Source organism: Rhipicephalus microplus, chromosome 3 (assembly GCF_043290135.1).
Source record: "Rhipicephalus microplus isolate Deutch F79 chromosome 3, USDA_Rmic, whole genome shotgun sequence".
NCBI classification, from domain to species: Eukaryota; Metazoa; Arthropoda; class Arachnida; order Ixodida; family Ixodidae; genus Rhipicephalus; species Rhipicephalus microplus.
In genome coordinates, this window is record NC_134702.1 from 167516433 (window position 1) to 167538137 (window position 21705).

The 21705-nt window shown below is 43.1% G+C and overlaps 1 protein-coding gene across 4 annotated transcripts in view; it reads right to left on the reverse strand.

Annotated features, from left to right (window-relative positions):
• Positions 1-21705, reverse strand: part of LOC119184640 (uncharacterized) — a 91853-nt gene that overhangs the window by 25139 nt on the left and 45009 nt on the right. For 3 of the 4 annotated variants that reach the window (XM_075890472.1, XM_075890475.1, XM_075890474.1), the window contains 5 exons: positions 19537-19677; positions 18715-18804; positions 12895-16007; positions 11756-12016; positions 2766-2996 (listed from right to left, as the gene is read on the reverse strand). In XM_075890472.1, the coding sequence (XP_075746587.1) occupies positions 2766-2996; positions 11756-12016; positions 12895-16007; positions 18715-18804; positions 19537-19677 (3836 nt within the window). The remainder of the gene's footprint in view (positions 1-2765; positions 2997-11755; positions 12017-12894; positions 16008-18714; positions 18805-19536; positions 19678-21705) is intronic. The other variant, XM_075890473.1, reaches the window with a different exon arrangement.

Below are 21705 nucleotides of genomic sequence, written 5' to 3' on the forward strand. Positions count from 1 at the left end.
TGCGCACTCGCTTGGCTCGGGCTTTCGGCTGCTCTGCGACATTCTTCAGGTTCACAACTTCACTATCACGTTTCAACTACTGTGATTATTGAACTGCGCAAATGTTCAAAAGGTTTACAACTTCACTATCACGTTTCAACTACTGTGATTATTGAACTGTGCAAATGTTCAAAGACATTTGTCTTAAGAAAACCACACGCTACGTATTTGGCAAGAAACGACGGTGACCATGGAATTCCCGACAAAATTCGGCCAAGCATGTCCCGCAATAGCCGCTGGACGGATTGAACACGCATCTGCATCCAGCGTGGACGCCTCTAATGCCAGCACGGCACTCATCATAATTGCAGAATTGCCTGTTGACGCATCAACTACAGCCCCGCAGCCCACTACATCAAGTGTGTGCGCCTCGTTCAGCCATGCTTCGAGTGCTGCCACAAAACGCATCGGGGATGGTCAGTTGACGGTTTGTGCTTGAAAGCGCAACTTGGCCCATGTAGTATGTATATTTTGTAGGCCCAAGCCTCGAGTGTAATCAGAAAATGCGTCGATAACCTTTTCTTATCGCCTGAAGAAAATGGCCAGCATGCAGCAAGTGCGGCCGAGGTGAAGAAGCACTTGGCGTCAAGTCGGAAACTGAAACAGAATTTGAACTTCTCGGCGTCGACAAAGAACAGGGGAACTTCAGTGATAGTGGATCGGAATTCTCTATAGTAAATGTGAGCGTGTTTAATTACTTTCTCGAACTTAAGATTTGCCCGACTGTGGCAACAGTGTGCAAGGAGGAAAGAAATGAGGACTTTAGTATAGAACTCGATGACATGCTCAGCGCGCGGCACGCGCAATTAGCGATTTGCTTCACTGAGGATGACTGGAAATTCATCAATGTCATTTATATATGCAACAAAGACAATGCAGCCAGGAATGCCACAAAAAACAAGCTCGTGAAAAACAAACACTGCTTGCAGTTCTGGTCAGCTGTTAAGTATAAATTCAAGCTCTTAGTCATTGCGAGAATTCAAATAATGTTATTTTTCCTTTTTTTATTTTTGTGACCCTGACTTAGGTGCAAATAGCGACAGCACAGACCCCATAGGCATGTCATTCTTATGCACAGTGTACACATACAAGCAGAAATAAAACTGCGAAGTGTTTGGTAGCAGCTTTCTCGCACTATTTACAAGGACTAAGCATGCTAATACAGCAAATTTTTTATGGTTTCTGTGACGTTGTAACATGTATGACATTATCTTGTTCCTGAACGGCAGAGCTACATAATGATGCCATTTATACAGTTATGTTGCCATACCTCATCAATTTATGGCAAACTAAATCTTCAAATGCATTTTTCTCTGTTTCATGATTTTCGATGTAATACGTAGGCTTACGGGGCTTTTTGACATGTTTTTATTGACTCACAATAACAATTTTAATACCAATGCAATTGTATTGAATTGATCTAGCCAGTGATGCTATTCACTTTCTTCCATATGTTGTTCACCAAATTGTAATTTATGATGATTGTAAACAATATAAGGCAGAAATATTTCACTCACATTTTTATTCCTTTATTTCACACTTGATGTTTGTTGCAAACAATAAAATTAGCATCACTGGCAACCAGCTCTCTCGCAATCTGGATGTGTACTTTGTTTTTGTGTCTGACATGGCGAAATCACCAAAAAGCCCCGTAAGAAATATGTTCATTGTGTATTATAAAAATTTAGTATCTTCTGTTCTGATGCAGCTATCGAAAATCTACTTAGAGATTAGGAATCTGTGAAAAACTTGATAACCGTATTATGTTTCATTCAAATCAGATAATTCTTTTAAAAACTTTTTTCAACCTTAGTGGGACTGGAAAGACAATATGCTGACAGAATCAAGCATCTTTTTTCATGATTTCAGTAAAATTTCTCTTTTAAATTGCTTTTGAAATTCACAAAGTTAGCATGTCAAGCTACCTGGTCGAGAAGCCTTGGCACTGCGCGAAGGAGTAGTTCAAAATGCTGCGAGTAGTCTGCCATTGCCTGGGTGTCTAAATCTATGCTTAAACTTACAGTCTGTATATTATTGGGCATCCCAACTTTATTCTGCGCTCATTACGAGGTAAAAAGGAGCAGGCATCGCAAAGAAGCACTGTCTTCATGGCAATTACTGGATCAGAAAAACCTACGTCAAGACAAATGTGAAAATACATTGAACACGCACAGCAATGGCAGCAACACAGCTTTGATAAACCCATCATTACTTCATGTTCATCCACCAGTGCTCAAAGCATTGGTTGTGTGAACATCACCAATGCTAAATATTGAGAAAATCTGATAAAAAATTAGTAAAGGCATTTTCAATGTAAACTTTTTATAATTAGACACTGACCAGCAAAGCTTTGCGCTGCACTAAGAAAAATGGGTACCATGAAAATGAGTTAATCAATCCATACTAGGCCAAGTCAACGCAACTCAGCCAGCAGTGGGCCAATCCATATCTCCAAGAATAAAAGGACTGGAAGCCATGGCAGTATTCAAGACTTCCTTCGATTCCCAGTGTTGAGCACCATTTAAGCACGATAAATTTTACACAGTTACTGCACATTACAGTGCTCCCTCTCTCACTGCTTCATAGGTGCTGGAGGCCACAGAGATATCTTCTTGCACATAGCAATGTTCTTGATTACTCTAGACACAGACAGGCCCAAACATCAGTAGTGCAAGAAGATGCTCCCCATAACATCACTATTAACAACTTTACTCAACATAACTTACGGCTTGTCAAAAATGCGATTCTGGACAATTCCTGTGGCAGCATGTGGTGGACAAGTGATCCCCGTGCTCAGCTGTCCTTGCTCAACGGGAGGGACATCAACAGCAGCTGCAGTATGTGCTGTGCCTTGAACTGCCACGTCAACTGTCCCTGCTCGTAGCGACTTCGGTTGGCTAGCGATTTCATCCTTTCCTGGCACGGTCTTGGATGGCTGCCGCAGTCCAGAGATGCTGCTGCAGTACGGATAAAGGCCCATCAGCGAAAATTGAGCATAGAGTACTTAGTAAGGAATCTTGCGCTAGTGTCTATGTGGGCTCTTTCACCGGTGCTTGTACCCCTATGGGAATTATGGGAAGTACAAGCTTCCGATCTGCTTCAGATGGATCACGTTCGCGAGATTCGAGACACTTGTTTGCGTAGTGTAAAACAACATGGCAGTAAGTTGTACACAATTTAAACTTGCTTCATTCCTTTGTACATACATAGTATCGCAAAACATTTTTGTGACTATGAGGTAAAAGCGAAACCTGGACAAATTTAACCACCAGGGTACACATCGCTACACCATTCCAATCCAAGTTTGTCATGAATATATAATGAATTATTTTTCTTTTTAACACACTAAAAGAAACATGCTTGTTTTTCCCTCGGAAGTACGCACGATCTATTTACGGAAAGAAAAGTACAATATTAGGTGAGAAATGTTTCGTCTGCTGTGATGCCAGGAAAACCTGTGCAAAGGATTTGCCCCCAACACACCTCTCGTTTTGTTAAATAGAGTCAAAAGAGTGCAGCAGTGCATCTGGTTAGCCTTGCCATGGTTTTGCAGTTGATTTGAGAGTTGGGACAAGAAGGAATCATAAAAAAAAGTGAACTCAATGCAATATCCTGCACTGGCATGGGGCGCTGAATCTATTTGCAGCAGTGAGTGGACAACCCTTCGATTAAACTGTCAAATAACCACTTGTGAAGCGCCAACATCACAGCAAATCAAAAGACCTAGCGGTCTTCAGCCTTATCGAACAGCAAAGGCACTGCTTCAGTGCTTTGCACTACACCCCACAACACACGCCGCATGAAAAACGGAACTGAAACTGTTGAAAATATCTATAGACAGTTTGCTAGCAAACGCTACGTAATCTGAAGTATGTACTTCTCATAATTCGCAGGGGGGTACAACGATCGAAGCACCACATTTCTCTCTAGCTAATATTGTAAGGAAGCACAATTCAGAGCTTCAAACCTGCTTTGTGAACATTGACAACATAGCACTTTTGAATTAAGAAGTTTGAATAATTAGAACATTAAAATTGGCCCGGGCAATTTTTGAGTGTGATAACTATCAATGCATCAAACATACGCAATGCACATTATAACAGGGTAAAAAGGAAAGGCCCAAAAAGCTAGCCTTGCATTGAGAGGTCATGTTTCGTAAGTGCAAGCAAGTTTCAGACTTTCAGTCTCTCTCGCAATCTTTTAGTTGCCTGCTATTGGTTTCGAAGACATAGTGTGGTGCCACCTACATTGTGACATCACTCATAGGATGTCAGGTTATGTCGTCTGCTCGAACACGGCACTTCCAGTGCTTCTGTCATTGTGCGGGAGCGTGTGTGTTAGTGTACCACATGTTCTTGTTATGAAGCTTATAGGTTAAAGAAGGGGTATGTAAAAATAAAAAAATGTGGACTCAATGCAATATTCTGCACTAGCATGGGGCACTAAATTTATGGCAAGCAGCGAGTGTATGACGCTTCGCTTAAACTCTGATTACTCCAGGGGAAATCGCATGTAGCATGTTATAACGTCCCCTGTGCAGCTGATACCACAGAGGACGATGCCAGTGATGTGGCAAAATCTAAGCTGCTAATATGTTATCAAATACAATTTTCTTGTGAGAATTTTAATGTTATTTATAAAATGTTAGAGTGAACTTGCACAAACAAGGGAAATGAGCCCTGAAAAGTATTATCTTTCACGAGTGCAGTACAAAGCAGAACTGCCAACGAGCCAGCATGAATGGTGAGCAAATTATCATGGATAATTGGAAGTGCTGGTGGAATTTGCCAAACAAAGTGCCAATTTACTCTCTACTGCACAATTTTGTTGTGTTCTGACTGAGGATCATCAGTGTTCTTTTTCTTACTACTGCTAAATTTACTTTTCGTACTTTTTACCCTGGTTTATCACTTGTTTGCAACGTATTGATGTTAGATTTCAGAGCTTTCAATGAGATCTACAGAAAGCTAATGCAACTGTTTTTTTGCAAGGACCTTGCAGTGAGAGATTTCTTTTCACTTCTTTTCACTTCTTTTGTTAACTTACGTAGTGTTATGACTACGAACTAACACATTAAACAGATAATCTACGACAGATGGGTGTCATCTGCCATTTTATTCGAACTTCTTTCTTCAGTCCCCCTTCATTCAACTTCATCCTAATTCGTGCGCTTATTGTAGACTACTTCACTCTTCCCACCTTCTTTGATTACAGCTCCGGGCATAACACTTGAATACGTTGCCAATGCAAGCACACTCTCTTTGACCCGAGGCTACAGTGTACAACACCGTAAGAATCCCGTGCTGAGATACGGTCTTGACAACTTTGGAACGACCCGTAATATTTGGTATTTGAAGAAGAAGAGGATATAATCTCCCGGCTGAATGGGTGGTATGTCTCTGTTGTGCCTCTTATCAAAATTCTTCTTCATCCGCTGCTTATATAATACTTCTTGACCTTCAGCACTTTTCTCAGCTTACGTAAGTTGGAGTTCTTCAAGGAGGCCCAGATCACGATCTGCCAGTAGTATGGGTGCTATTCCAGTTGTAGCGAAATGAGGACTGCATCCTAAACCTGTGATGAATGAACAGTTGCGGAGCTTTACAGCGGCCTCAGGACAGCTCTTCCACCCTCTGATAAAGTCCGGATACATCTCCAAAAAAACTGTTCAATGACCCGTATGGCCCGTTCTGCTAATTTGTTCGCTGCCGGGTGACATGGAGAAGAATATGTACTAACAATTCCTTGGTCTTTAGCCCATCTTGCTAGCTTCGTACTATGGAGAGCAGGACCGTTATCGCAGACTAGCGTCTTGGTGCGCTTAAAACACGCATCTTTTAGTAGACTGATGACACAAGTCGCATCTTCTTTCCCTGCTTTGGCTACAGTAGTTCTGGTACATTCATCAATAGAAAGCAGAAAAGCTTGCATTCGTCTGCTCTGCAAAGTCTAAATACCACTTCGAAGGGTACCTTTCAACATTCGGGGTTCGTCATGACATCTGTCAACTGCTTGCACTTCACTTTGTTTATCTGGCAAAGATGGCATTTCCAGATATGATTACTGACGTCGTTTTTCATGTTTGGCCATTTGAACCTCATAAGCAAATTCTTGTATGTGCGCCAGAAGCCATCGTGTCCACACAATTTAGGGGTGTCGTGGTAGACTCGAAGAATCTTTTGAACCAGAGTGGGTGGGACATGATACTTTCCATCAATAGACTGTACATCTCCTGTATCTTCCCATAGCTTAATATGATCGATCATTACTGCATTTTCGCTGGTTGATGAACAAGGAATTTAGACAGCGCATCAGCCTCGGTGAGAAGCGGGCCAGGATGGTGCAAAATGGTGAAATCAAATTGCTGGAGATAGTTGACCAATCTAGCAATGCGTCCTCTTAGTTGTGCCATATTCGAAAGTTGTGTCACCTCCTGATGGTCCATGAAGAGGTTGAACTAGTCCCTTCAAAATAAGTTCTGAAATACTGAACTGCTTTCAAGACTGCCAGTGCTTCCTTTTCTGTAGAAAAATTAATTTCAGCTGGCTTCAGCGTGTAGCTGTAAAATCCCACCACATAATGTTTCATTGGATCGGCCTATTTTGGGGGTTACCGATACAAAATTGCACCAGTTGCGTAGTGTTATGTGTCTGTATTCAGTACGAAAGGCCAAGAAAAGTTCGGTATTCACAGGACGGGACCCGATGATATTAGCTTTACAAGCTCAGAATAAACAACTTCGCACTCCTCATTCCATTTGAAAGATACGTCTGTTTGAGTTAAGCGTGTAAGGCATCGTGTCTTCAGTGCGCAGACCTTGATAAAGGTTCTGAAGTGTCCTGCCAGGCCAAGGAAGACAAGTAAAGAGTGCACATCATAAGGTTTTGCCAGCTGAGAAATTCTGTCTACTGATTCTCGTTTCGTGCTTTTGGTACGTCTGTCGAACACCCTTCTGAGAAATACAACTTTGTCTTCAAAGAAAGCCCTTTTCTTGAAATTGAAATTGACTTTGAGTTGCGAAAAGCTCAAAGTATGAAGAACTTTTGAAGAATGATCCCGGTGTTCCTCTTTTGTCTTTGAATACACGACGATGTCATCAATGCAGACGTTGTAAAATACACCCAAATAAGGTTCCAGAATATCAGTCATCATTTTCTGAAACCATACCGGAGCAGAAAATTTTTCCAACCAAATGGTAAGCGGTTGTATTCAAATAAGTCAAAAGGGGCTATAAATGCAGTTTACTTCTTTGTTTCTTTAGTGAGTGGGATTTATTAGATATTAAGATGAAGCCTCTTCATGTCTGGGTGCGACAAAACAAAATCATAGCTGACGTCGGGGATGGTTAATATGCTAGCCATAATTGTTTGACCTTAAAATTTATTGTTTAGAGTAATTCATTCATTATGCGTGCTCAATGACCGATCATAGGCTTGCACGCACAATGCTCTACCAGCGTGCAGTCAACTACCATCCACTCTACTCTTATTGATGATAGAGACAGAAGCCCCAGTGTCAACAAGGGCTTTCATTTCAGACTACTTTAATGGTTGATGATAGCAAGTAAACTGTTACGGTGCAGGTTTCTACTTGGGGCTTGCCATCGCAGATGATTACTTCACGTGGAAGCTCTGCATCCTGTACCACTGAAAATTGCCCCTTTTTATCGAGCGTTTGTTTCCCACCTTGCTGTTCTCGTGAAGAGAATGATGTCATTAAGGTCGGCACGCATCACAGAAGATCATGAAACGTTCCCGATCACCGATTTATATCAGTGGATGTCGACGAAAAAACCTTCCGATACCAAAGCTACAACATCAGATGATGGAAACTTTGGCTCTGCAAAATGCAGCAGGCAATGCTTCTCGAGACAGTACTCTAGAAAAGAGCCAGACGTGTATGTAAAGTGTAGTGCCACATCCCATCTTTCTACAGCATTGCTTTGGAAACTCGCCAAGAAGTTGCTCTTCCACCTTTCCCAACACGTTGGTGCTCTGTCCATAAGTCATACCAGTTCCACACAATGGCACTCAAATAATGGTGCCTGTTTACAACCTTTGTGCGGTCACTTTTCCCCATTCTTCTTTTTGCATGCATACTCGAAAAACCACATCCAATAGTCTGCATTTTTTGAGCCTCCTTAAAAAAAAAGTCTGGTTCTACAATCCGTTGTGGCTTTTCTTGGCTAAGCAACTTGATCAGCATTTCAATTATTTCAGTTTATTGCCACATGTGTCATTGTTGTCGCTCAATAGCAGTCAAAACGATGCTCACCTTCTCGGAAGCCGTTTCTTGCTTGAAGGTGCCACGGCAAATGGGTTCCAGAACAAGTTTGCCGAGTCTCTGGAGCTGCAGGTTCACCTTCACTGAGCCTGCTTGCACAAGGGTTTGACAGCTCATCGAAGCTTCTTTCAGTACTGTGTCTATTAATCTGGTCGAGCTAACTTCACGAGGAATGTCCATCGCTGGCTCATCGTGGACTTGGTACCGCATGAAAACTAGGGGCTTCGTTGAGTCTTTGACGATGAGGAAGGTGACCCACATTTCTGGCTCTTACAAGCTGACGACTGCGCCAAAAAGTAGCGTTCTGACTAGGAGCTAACACATTAAACAAAGATAATCTACGAGAGACAAGTGTCATCCTCCATTTTATTCCAACTTCTTTCTTCAGTCCCCCTTCGTTCCACTCCATCCTCTTCCGTGTGCTTATTGCAGACCACTTCGATTTACAGAGAGCATGTCATTTTCCATCAACAGCAAATTCATAGGCAAACTCATGCGATGAGCTGCTGAGAGCACTCGTGAGCATGCGCAAGTTCCAACCAAATATCTTTGCTGCCGGGCATACACAAAATCCTCTTCCAGAAAGTGCTTTCCGTGGACCCGCGAGCTAACATTGGCATCTTTTTTTCTATTTTTGGCTTTACCAGCCAATTATTGTGCATTTTTTGCATTTGGGTTAATGATGAAAACTTACAGTAGTTGCATTCATCTGGAACTGAAGCATCGAACAGTACACTAACAAAGTGAACCTGGTTGCAGTCCGCCATGGTGGTCTAGTGGTCCCGTTTCGAAGGAGGTGAAATGCTGAGGGCACGTGTTCTGTGCGATGCCAATACACATTAAAGGGGCCCTGAAACACTTTTTCAAGTAAACATGGAATGAATTCACTAGAAGAACTTATTGCCTCGCGAATCTTCTAACTTAGCCACTAGACCCTTGCGGCGGGGCTAGAGGCTGCTCCAGCCGAGAGAGCTAGTGGCAGAGCGAGAGCCGCACTCACAGTCTGTGCGACATTTGCGGCCGCGAAAGGACATGGTTCAGCACCCCAGCGCGTCACATCAGCAAAGGAGGAATCTGACTAGTTATGTACCAAGGAGCATTTGATGGCCTCTTGGAAGGATGTGATGAATTTGACTAAGCTCTAGAATTTCTTTTTTTCTTTATCACGATCGGCATTATCGTGAGTGGGCGGGGTGGTCTCCTTCAAAGTTTGCACATCATCATCATCATCATCATCATCATCATCATCATCATCATCCTGACTACGTCCACTGCAGGACAAAGGCCTCTCCCATGTACCTCCCACATGCATACGTCAAATAAGTTTGCACAATGGGCTGCTAAAGCGCAAGTGTCTGATGTGTGCTCATTGTGGGCACACTTTTCTCAAGTAGCGCACCCTCTGCAGGTTTACGATCCATGTCCAAGGCACTTACATTTGAAACATCGACACGTACTTCGGACATCAGGTCTGACACGGAGTTTACTGTAACCGGTTTCAATTGATTCGGGTAGATTGCTCATGGTGCCGCAGAAAGCACATGCAGGCGTGCTACATTGAAGATGCTTGCATAGCATCTCCCCAATTCTCCTGTTAGAAACCCAAGTGAAACTTTGTGACAATATTTATAATCATTTTTATACATTTTACAACCAGCGTGGCAACTACAACCATCAATCTTGAAGACCTTCTCAGCTGCTCATAAAATACTTCAGAAAGTGCCAACAGGCATGGAGACACAGTAGTACGGTGTGTTGTGGCCGTTCTGGCAGTCATGGCATTTATCGCCCCATTCCCGTACACCATACATCTTGGAGAACGTGCTCTCTGTAGTAAAGTGGTTAGCGCCGCATGCTGGGAATTGAGAGGTTGCTGGTTTGAGTCTGCGCGACAGATGCTTGCTTTCTGGTTTTTTTGTTTTTTCAATCTATTAGTACATATTTTTCCATGACAAACGTATGTCAAGGGCGCTGTGGTGTAACCTGGCATAAAACACTTTCGTGTTAATAAGCGAAAAGAGTATGAGAAAGGACAAATTGCAAGTGAGAGAGAAAGACGAATATGTGGGGAGAAAAAGAGATGGCAAAAGGCGACTGCCGATTTCCTCTGGGTGCGTCAAATCAGGGGTGCAGTCTGCGCGATGCCGGGGTCAAACAAATGCGTTGCCTCTGCCAGGGGGCCTTAAAGGTACAATTACCCACCATTGGCTCAACCTCCAGGACCCCCTTTTCCCCAGACATGGCTCAGCAACCCACGGCTAGGCATGGGCTAGACTTGAAGGTCTGGGGCCTTTCCAAGTCAATGAGATAGCCCACTCCAAGGCACGACGTTTATACTTACCAAGCCGTAACATGAGCGGCCAGACAGAGAAGTCGATCGATGATTGATATGTGGAGTTTAACAACCGAAAACCACCCTATGATTACGAGAGACGCCGTAGTGGAAGACTCCGGAAATTTCGACCACCTGGGGTTCTTTAATGTGCACAAAAATCTGAGCACACGGGCCTAAGGCATTTTCCCCTCCATCAAAAATGCAGCCGCCGCAGCCGGAATTGGAACCCGCGACCGGCGGGTCAGCAGCCGAATATTTTAGCTGCTATACCCCTGCGGCGGGGCTCAGACAGAGGGGTTCGCCCCTAGCCTACATTTTAGGAACTACATTCAATAAGGTCACAAAACATTTTCAAATGGGTTGTAGGTATTTTCCACTACCACACAAAAAGTTGTTTAGGCCACAGGCAAACTCCCTTCACATGCTTCAGATGGAAGCATACGCCAACTTCAGTTACGGGGCTGAAGAGCCCAGCCCTCCTTCAACAACGCAAGATTGTCCAGAAGGCCCACGATGCGGTGGTGCGGCTAGGCTTCCCTGTGCCCAAGTTCAAACTGCAGGTGGCACAAAACGAGCGCACAAGTATACACAGGACAAGCGCGAACAACTGTCACGATTACACTTGTGTCGTGTGTCAACAGTGCAGTCCTTTCGTAAACGCGGTCGTAGCACGTATGAAGTGACCTTTGCCTTCTCCTGGGTTACTAGTCTGATAAGCACATGCGCAGTAGAGGCCATGCTGTGTGGAGGCTCCCGATGCGGCTTTTGATCCTTCCGCTAAAAAACGGGGAGCAGAATCCTTCAGCACCTCAGTAAAGGTGTTCTTCATACATCTATTAGTTCAATTTTAGCTTTCTTGGCTAATAATAAACTTATGATAGCGGAAGTTGTGACAGTTCTCAGAGTACAGCTTATTAATCTAAACCAAGCCATTGTTTCAATTTAGTGTCCCTTAAAGAGTACTAGGTATGTCAGTTCCTGTACATGATACATCCCAGCTTACCAATGCAAGAAAGCTCAGATTTCATGACATGGCAATTATCTTTATATTAGTGCATAAAGTCTTGCTGAAGCCAAAATGAAAGACTGAAGTCTTACCCAAGTCTTTGAATCCTGTTCCTTTGCACCCCGGTTAATGTCCCCTGTGGACTTGCTGTCAGTGCATCAGTCATCAGCCCCTCATGATCAGCATCATCAACAATTATAATTTCATCATCATCCGAATTTTCTGTCGCACAGAAATCCACAGAAGAAGCAACAGAAACTGGCGATGCCTCTGCTCTCCCAAGCTGGCCAACTGCCTCTGAAGTCACATCTGCTGCAGGGTTTGACTTTGTGCGGTGTTCGAGTACATCATTGCTGAGAAAAATTGAGAGAGAAAAGAGGCACTATGAATGTACTGTGTTTTTTTTCCACTCATGATGAAGTGGGACATGCATTTCAACAATGTGAATAATCCTCCTAAACTTGTTGACTAGGTTAGTTTGCGATTGTGATTAACATCAAGCCATAAACAAAAGAAATGCCAAGAGGAACTCTTCCGAGGAGCTGGCTCACTTCAATTATTCTTCGTGCAATCCCAGGTTTCCCAACAACTTCAAGTTCAATTGGTTATGTTCTGATAAACAAAAATTACTATAATTTTGCAACAAATGGGTTCTGCAAAAACACCACAAGGTGGCAGAAGACAAATCAGGCATCCATCTCTTCCAAGAAAATCTGTAGCAACTTCGTATGTAAGTGAACCCTACAGAAACCTGCGTGGATTTCCCAAAGGTAAAGCTCTCTAGATAATGAAAAGTTGGAATTCGGCTGACTTCAGTTAAACATTGAGCAATCAGCAGTGTTTCTAACAACCTTAAAGTCAACAGGTTACGGCCTAAAATGATATTACAGCAATTCATGCCAGAATTGGGTTCTGCAGAAATTTTACAAGTGCGGAGAAGAGTTACAAAAAGGGAAATTGGGTATTCACCCAAATGTAGCAGAGCAAGGCTCCAAGAAAATTCATTTGAACTTCCCAAAACAGAAGTTTTCCCACTGGAAACCTTTGAAAACCCGACCGAGATGTGCATGCCAAAAATATAAGTATGACCTCAAATTTAGGTGAAGAAAAAAAGAAAGCTTTGTTCAGTGAAACAACCAAAATATTTGGTTATACAAAGAATGTGGGACACTGTTGAAGTTCACAGAGATAGCAACATGCAGCCGTGACAAAAGTTTTTCAAGGTTCTCACCAGTTAGTACGCTGCTCGTCATCTGCCACTGGCTCACCAGGTGGATCAGCCAGAGTCGGTAGCTGAGGCTCAATGCACGCCTCAATCGTCATAAAGGCCGGCAGGTCTTGCTCTGTAGTAGTCTTCGAGAGGCTATCCGCCTGTTCCATGAGCAGCGAGAAGATGCCTTTGTCTAGGTCCGAGACTCTGTCTCTTCCTAGAAACTGCAATTCAGCCTCCATTTTCCACACCAGCTGAATGATTGTCTTCAATCCGACAATGCCGTGAGGCAACAGGGCACTGACCAATTTATCACGATAGCTTGGTGCACATTCAGATAGGGACATGAGAAATCCCTCTATATTTTTGACGTACTCATCCAGCAGCTGACACAGCACGCCTCCTTGGCCAGCATGGCCTTTGTCAGTGGTGCCAATAGCATCCTTTGATATCACTAAGACAGTGTCCACCAGAGAGACTATGTCAAGCGAGGCATTGCTACCTGAACTGTCCATATTTCCTGCCAAAGACCTCACTGACTTGGCTGTATCACTAGAATCCCGAAAATTCTGCAGTAAAGCATTTCTGAACCTTTGACTGTTCACCTGAGTTGGGTGCACACAAGATGAAACTGTGTGCAATGAATCCAAGTGCAACTGAGCCACCCTTGAAGACAAGAGGTCATCACATCCACTCGGGGCAGCTGTATCTGCTGTGATCTCGCTGTCACTGTTGAGGCAAGGCAAGGGTTGCAGTGCAAAAGTAGATAATGCATCAGGTTCCTCTTGTTTTGATGAACTAGGTTCCTCAGCCTTTGTTCTTTTTTTCTTTGTTCCTGTTTTCTTTGTGTGTGTGTCTGTCAAAGCATGCTCTTTGTCAAGATGAGACTTCCTAACGGCCTGTCCTTGGTTTAAATTGAAATCACTCTCCTGCAAGCTTGCTATAAAAGCAGACACATAGTCTGCGTCACTGGAAGAGGAAGGCCCAACTTCCTGAGGCTGCAGCCCCAGCCCACCCACTTCATTTGTAGGGAAACCTTTCTCTTGATTACTGACACAATCACTGTCTCGAATAGTGACAGACATTGTACCATCGTCCTCAAAAGATAGCAGGAATGGCAGTCTCATGGGACACTTCACCGCTGCATCAACAGGCTTCTCATTAAATGTGACAGTAGAAGGATCAGTGACCACTGCAGAAGGTAAAACTGCCTTTTCAGCACACTTCCTAAAACTTGTTGATGCATGGACGTCTGACAGAGGCCTATCACTTGGCAAGCTGTAAGCAGGCGTGACTTTGGTAACTACGCTTCTAACCACCTCGGAGTTTATACTGTTGTCTGAATCATTTGCCATGCTTTCCCAGTCTGTCAAGCTGAGACTACAGCATGACGCAACCACTAACGCTGGACTACTTGCCAAGACTAAAGAATCTGCAGCAAGTCTGCACATATCAATGGCAACTTCACCACTTTGCTTTGCAGATGCTGATTCTGATGCATGTGCGAGCTCAGTATGGTCACCCTTATTGCTTTTAAACTGTTCATGCTCTTCAAGTTGAGGCTCTGCATCAGCATGGTCACCATTTAAATTTGCAAGCTGTTCACGTTTTTCAAATGCTTCTTTTGCCTCAGTGCAGTCACCCTTAGCACTTTCTATCTGTTCACGCTCTTCGAGTGTAGGTTTTACACCAATACGGTCACCCCTAACCCTTTCAAGCTGTTCATGTTCTTCAATTGCACGTTTTCCATCAGTGCAGTCACCCTTAACACGTTTAGGCTGTTCATGCTCTCCAAAAGCTGTAGGTTTTACACCAGTATGGTCACCCCTAACCCTTTCAAGCTGTTCATGTTCTTCAATTGTACGTTTCCCATCAGTGCAGTCACCCTTAACACTTTTAGGCTGTTCACGCTCTCCAAGAGCATGGTCACCCGTCACCTTTTCAAGCTGTTCACACTCTTCAATTGCACTTTTCCCATCAGTGCACTCACCCTTTACACTTTGAAGCTGTTCATGCTCTCCAAGAGCACGTTTTGCATCAGTGTGGCCACCACTCCTGGTTTTACACTCTTCAGGCTTTTCGCTTTCCTTGGCTATCGTACAAAGAGTCTTCCTTCTTTTCGTGCACTTCTCTAGTTCACCCAGCGTTGTCAAATAGTCATCTGTGTCCTTTGCTTTTCTCCATGCTTTTCTCATCACTAGCCGCCTTTGCTTCTCTTCTTCGCTCCCTTTACATTTATTCAGCTGAGCCTTCGGTTTGGCTGTCTTACTTTGCGATCGCTGAAGCTTCGCTTCTGCTTTGCCATTTTTGGAACCGGTAGTCAGAGGCTTCTCAGAAATCTCACCGATACCCTTTCGGGGTGGCTCTCCTCTCATATTCTGTGGACTCTCACTGAGGGCCCTGCATTTGCGTTGTGGCCGAGCCTGCTCAGACAGTGGCAAACTCGCACTACCAGCACTCGCAGCCACAACGCAGACATCATCCTCACTGCTGGAAGAATGGTCACTAGATGAGATGATAGGCTTTGTAAGACAGCAGGTCTTGCGTTTTCTTTTTTTGAAAATACTTTCGTGCTCATTTGCCTGCAGCGCTGCACTGCCCACTGTATCTATGTTGCTGGTCCTCGATTTTGATTTGGATCTGGACCTTGGCCTGGTTGGGATTTTAGCCACCATCTCCTTGTTCTCAACATCTGACGAGCTTCGACGTGCTGATAGTTCAGCTGGCGTAACTGGTTCACAAACAGCTAGCCTCTGCTTTCTCCCCTGCTCTTTCATTGCAGCCTGTTCATTGTTAATCTCCTCGTAAAGAGAGCACCTGACACAGGTTCCTTGACCTACTCTCTCAGAAACATTTTTGCGTTTGCACACAGTGCAAATCTTCATTTGTTTTTTCTGTTTGATCTGACTGCTCACTGGTGCACAGTCGATGTTAGCAGACTTCGATAGGCTCCGATTGTCTTCAAGTGGGCACTTTGCAGGGCTCTTGGGCATCTCATTAACTTGATTTCGATGGGGACAGTAGTTGCTGCCCGAAACGTAGCACCCAGAGATCTTTGGGTAAGCCTTGTCCATGTCCTTTATTATTTCGTCCACAAGCGAGGGGCAGGTTCTGGATATATCACTGCAATGTTCCTGCAATAAGACAGAGGACTTCAACTACCAATTAAATGAGCAATAGAGCTACATCAGGATTGCAAACAAGTGCATATATTCTTCTAACTCTTATCACACTGTACTGGACTTCTTCCATAAATATTCTACTTTCAATAAATGAAATTTCAATGTAACCAAGCGAGCAATGATGCAAAGCCAACAAAGCATAGGTTGTCCTGATCTTGCAAAAGAGCCTAATTTTTCAATTAGAGTTGCCCTAGAAAACATACGTTTACTAGCTACTGCTACAATAAAATAACAGAGGCCTTCAATAAAAATTTGTAAGCGTTGTAGAATACTGATGCACTGCCATGTGTACATTTTGACGTGTGTGAGAAAGCACCATGAAACTGACTTGCATATGTTGCATTCATATTTTATCTGTAAGTTCTGCCATAATACCCTTAACACTAAAGCATTTTAGCATCTCATATAATAAAAACTTGTGAATACACCACACGGTAGCCAGTTGAAAATTTCTAAAACTGATTAGACTGCGTAAACCTGCCCTTACTTATTTTCTCCTTTAACCTGACTAACTTAAAACCAGTGCACAATACTTAGCAATGGCATATAAGATGCCTTTAGAAAAGTTTGAGGGCCAAGCAAAGAGAGGAATGTTCAGTCTGTGGCCATTGAAGTTGTGCTCTTCATAAGTGAAAGAATAGCTCAGAAATAATTAATGTTGATTAATTCAACACCCAGTAAAAGAATGATGCGCATCTAGAACAAATGGGTGACCCAAGTTGTATTGAAGCTTCTGCACCATTCTTCTGCAGCTTCTGCACACACTTGAAGGGACCATGGTCATTTGTTCGTCCTATCAGAAGGTCAGCTTATCAGGATGGCCCCCAAAAGGAAATGTTGACATGCCAAGAGGATCCAAATATGCTACATGAAAATGCTGAAGGTAGTATATTTACTATGGGGGGAATGTCACAAGAAAAAGCATTTATTTAAAAACTATGCCTTCAGGTATAGTACTTAATCAAATTTAACGAGTCCCCAAATTTGCAAGTTTATACCATGCTCATAAATAAATTGCTACTAGATATTAAAAGTAAAACTGTAGCACAACCATATTTTGACGATTAGAAAAAAAAAAGAGACATGCATAACACATGATTTTACTGGCTTTTGCATCACTTTTGGATACTGTCGTTATGAACGCACTTTTTTTTTCCAAAAAATCCTAGCAAAGTCATAAGTAAGTTTATCATGCGGGGCAAATTCGATGAAAACTTTCTCAGGATAAGAAAAAATACAGTAATGGGGAAAAAAGTTAGGTCGCTTAGCCTTTCACAATCAACATACACACACACTGTTTAGAAACAGCTTTTAGGTTGCACTTCGCTCAACTTCAGTGGTTGAAGGCATGCTATCTTTTGAAAGCCGTCCCTGCACCGCCCGCGCACTCCATAATTGTGTTTCACCCCTTTGTTTTTTCGCGACCGTTTAACCGCAACAATGGTATCTGCTGTGACCTCTAGGGTCACTTAGAAGCATGCGCTACAATCCTATGATGCACTTTGCCAACTTCGTAACAACAACGCTGCCGCCATTGACATTGCAGCAAATAACCAACATTGCAGGAAGCAACCACCGAAGCTTCAAAACAAAGCATCAATAAAAAATATAACCGACAAACTATGGCCACCGCCTCCCTGTCCACATTAGAAGTTACCGTAGAAATGGTAGCCTACGTGTAATGGTAGCCTACATCTTGCATTCCTCGAAGTACACAAGATAACAAGCATTATGAGCAAATTGCAGCCGAAGCGAGAATCGGGGGTGCTACCACGTTACAAAAATCAACGTGATCTTTTGTGGGCCAATTTTTCTAGTTTTCCAGAAACCTGCGACGGGGTGGCGACGAACGGTCCATCATGACAGCCATGGCAACAGCAAATCTGTTGTCCCTCGAAAATTGTGTGCATAAGGTTAGGCCTGAAAGTTGGCCTTTAACTATGGGCCCTAAGACCCATGAATTGCGCTCATGGCTGTTGTGCAGTTGCATATTAAAACCCCTGTGCTGAGGAAAAATACGAGTTATTTTTGAGGCACTTCGTAAAGCCGTCGAGTAGTCCCCTGACCCTCATCAAGTTAAGTTGATGCTGTTTGATGAGTGCTACAAATAGGTAATTTCCAGCATATGAGTATTGTACTGCAAAATAATAGAAATAGTGATCGCTAAAAATGCTGAATGGTGGACTCCGATGATAGGTCAAAAAGATCTTCTGACATGTGAACTCAGTCACGTGACCCTCGATTCCCGGTTTGGAGAGGCCATGGCAAGTCCGTAGCCAATACTGTTTTCAAAACACGTGCTACCCATCCCCACACTTCACTGCAAGCTTCGCGGGAGTAGTGTGTCAACAAGTTTTAGGTGCCTCATCAAGCACGAAAATTGACTGTTGAATTGAATGCAAGGAATCACATGACAGTGTCACTATGTCACGTTAAAATTAAATAGCATGATATCACACGACGATGTCACATGCCATTGTCACTAGATTAAATGTGGGCTTTTTACAGAAAGTGCAAGGACAGGTTATATGCAGAAAGCTTGGATTGCTTCTAATTCTGGAGTCAGCGCAAGACACTTTAGGTTCAAAAAGCATTCAGAGGGGTCTGAAGAGAAGGTTAATACATTAATTGAGAAGTAAACAAAGCAGATGGCTTTAACCTTTAAGTCGTCTTGGGCAGATGTGCAAGAGACCCTGTCAGCTCGGCACCCAAAAGTTGGGCACGTCGACAGCTCTTCAGAGCATGTGGGCTGAATAAAAAGAAAAACACATGCGCAGCAATGTTGGTGGTTAGAAGTAACCTTGGCACACTTTCACTAACATTTTGACTAGTTGCATGCAGTATAAGCTGTCGCACCGCTAAAGGACCTCCCAACTGCACCCATAAAGGTCAATTGTATTAAACCACCATTGTCAGTCAGTAAGAACGTGTTTTGCCTTACAGTCCCTTCAATGCCTTCATGCAGCAGACCTTAGCAGCCTAATCCCTCCAATAATTCTATCGGGAGTGCTGGCGAATTACCAGACGATAAAGAAGAAGTGGCAGCAAGCACAAAAGAAGAAACAGGGTCCTCAGAGCGAGTAGGGAGCAGGGTCTCAATGGCCTCATACGTGTAAATATAAGTCTCTTTTAACTAACTTGACGGAATCGAGTACTTCCAAGGCTGCTTCGTGCCATATCCCTCATACCTCTATCTCGTAGCAACAGAGATGATATGACAGCAAAGGCAGGGCAACTCTTCCTCCTCAAGGCATAAGAGGCATTTGTCCCCTTCTCCGAGAATATTTCCACAAGTAAAAGGCCAACGTCACATTGATTTCCAACTAGACATCGTATGTTGGTGGCTACTTATGTGCGACACTCCTAGCGGCTTTAAATAAACCAAACAATGAACCATGTATAGCACTACCTCTTACTTTTAAGTAAGATATTGAAATGCCTTACGCATCGCAGCTTGACTGTTACTACAAAATCAACGCACCTTAGTTGATGGCACCTGTTGTTTTATCTTTGGGATCTTGTAATAGCGCAGGTCTTCAAAGCTCGAACCAATTTTTGTCACAGGCTTCCCTGTCGGTGAACCTTGTGAGGTATTACTTGCGAGGGAATGGCACTGCTTGTCCTGCATAACAACGTACAATATTAGTGAAAACAGCCTAACAGTGTGGATGTTTCAGCTGCTTCACACATTCAGAAACATAGTGAACCTTTTAAACAATGGGGTACACCAGCATAAAACTCTTGCTGCAGACCGCTGTGCATTTCATAAGCCAGAGATCATGAAGCAGTGAAATAGCGTAGGCTCACCTAGCGAGTTTACTACCTAACAGTGTGGATGTTTCAGCTGCTTCACACATTCAGAAACATAGTGAACCTTTGAAACAATGGGGTACACCAGCATAAAACTCTTGCTAAAGACCGCTGTGCATTTCATAAGCCAGAGATCATGAAGCAGTGAAATAGCGTAGGCTCACCTAGCGAGTTTACTATCATAATCTTGATCACCATTGACTGATTGATCTGTATAGCCAAAAGCAACATTAGAGCTACGGAATATGTTTAGTGAAAGCCAGGTCACCCATGGTTTCCTTACACGTCTACTCAAGCACATTCTGCTTCCATTTACTGCAAAATTAACTACAAGTAAGACGTTACATGAGCTCGATCATAGAATATGTAAAACATTGTCCCCCTGGATTCCTAATGTACCATTACTATCATGGAGGGTGGCTATGGAGTTGTGAAGAAAAACTGTCAAAATGAAACTACTGCTTGTTGCAGCTCTAAAGTTAGCGGCTACGAGTGCAATAAAAAAAAAGCAAATGCAAAGTTCACTTTAACCGTGTATGAATGAAAATGAAAAAAGTTTGCCGCATCGGCTGAAGTTTTGGCTGCCAACATCGCAATTTTTTCAAGATTGTGGATGGAGACAACACATTTCTGAAGGCTCATGGCACCACTGACCTGAAGGCCGCAGGATCAAATGTCATTTTCGATCCAGGGGAAAATGCTTGAGGCAGGTGTACTTAGATTCAGGTGCGCATTTTCAAAAACATAGTGAAAGCTCAGCGATTTCGACACAGGGGGTCAAAACTGCTGGAGTCTTTCACAACAGCATTTCTCATAATCACATCTTGATTTTGGAATGTCAAACCCAAGCTATTATTATTAGGGCTAATAGTGATCTTGATTGTTCGTGAATGTCATTTTCGCTACTTTGTATTGCGCGTTTTTGCACCTCTTTGCACTTGGTACCCTTCTAGGCTCATCCAAACTAACCGAATTGTGGTGAAATATCATTTAGTTAATCATGATTGGCATCATTAATCATTATATATGTTGAGACCGGAGTGTGTCTGAATGATCAAATTCTTTAAAGAGGGTCAAGTTAACAAGCTTTCACTGCATCACACGAAATTGTGCAATAGAACTGTAAATTAACATTGTAGGTTTAAATTTAGCGCAAAAAAAGTAGCCACTCTACATATGTGTGATCTGCCTAGTAATAAATGTTACTTGTTAACATTGTCAAACCCCAAGTTAAATTGCTGTTTTTCAATGCCAGTCGCATCACCCACTTAAGCATAATGTGTGCGATAATGCTTACGCTACACCTTTACCTCAGTGCAGTTTCCAAAAGCTGCCTAAAGAAGCAGACTTCATAGCTGAACCGAAAAGTATGTCAACAAAAACAATACCTGGTGAATTAGGAGGTACTACAACTGTGAAAAAGTCAACCAGCTATTCAGGACAGCTGCAGCTGTGGTCAGAACATACAGCCTAACCACTACCTAGCCGCTTCAGAAGTGGAACTTCAAATAAGCTTAATGCTCTTTAAGCAGCTGAGAAACTTGGTAGAACTTCACCACCTTGCGGCATATGAAGCAGTCTGCTGACATAAATTTCTAGAGGTTTACTAGCAGATGTACCAGTATCCCCAAAATCTAGCTGAATTGAGGAGATATGAGAAACAGGGCAAAAGTACTGAATCACTCGTAAAGTGTGCTTGTATTCGTAGATGAGAAACTAAGAAAAATAAAAAATGTCATCCACTCGTTTTGAAGACTGAGCATAACTCAGCCGAGACTTGAGCCGAAAATTGCCGAAAATTTGTATTGTTGCCATGCAAAACATTTAGGTCGCCATGGGC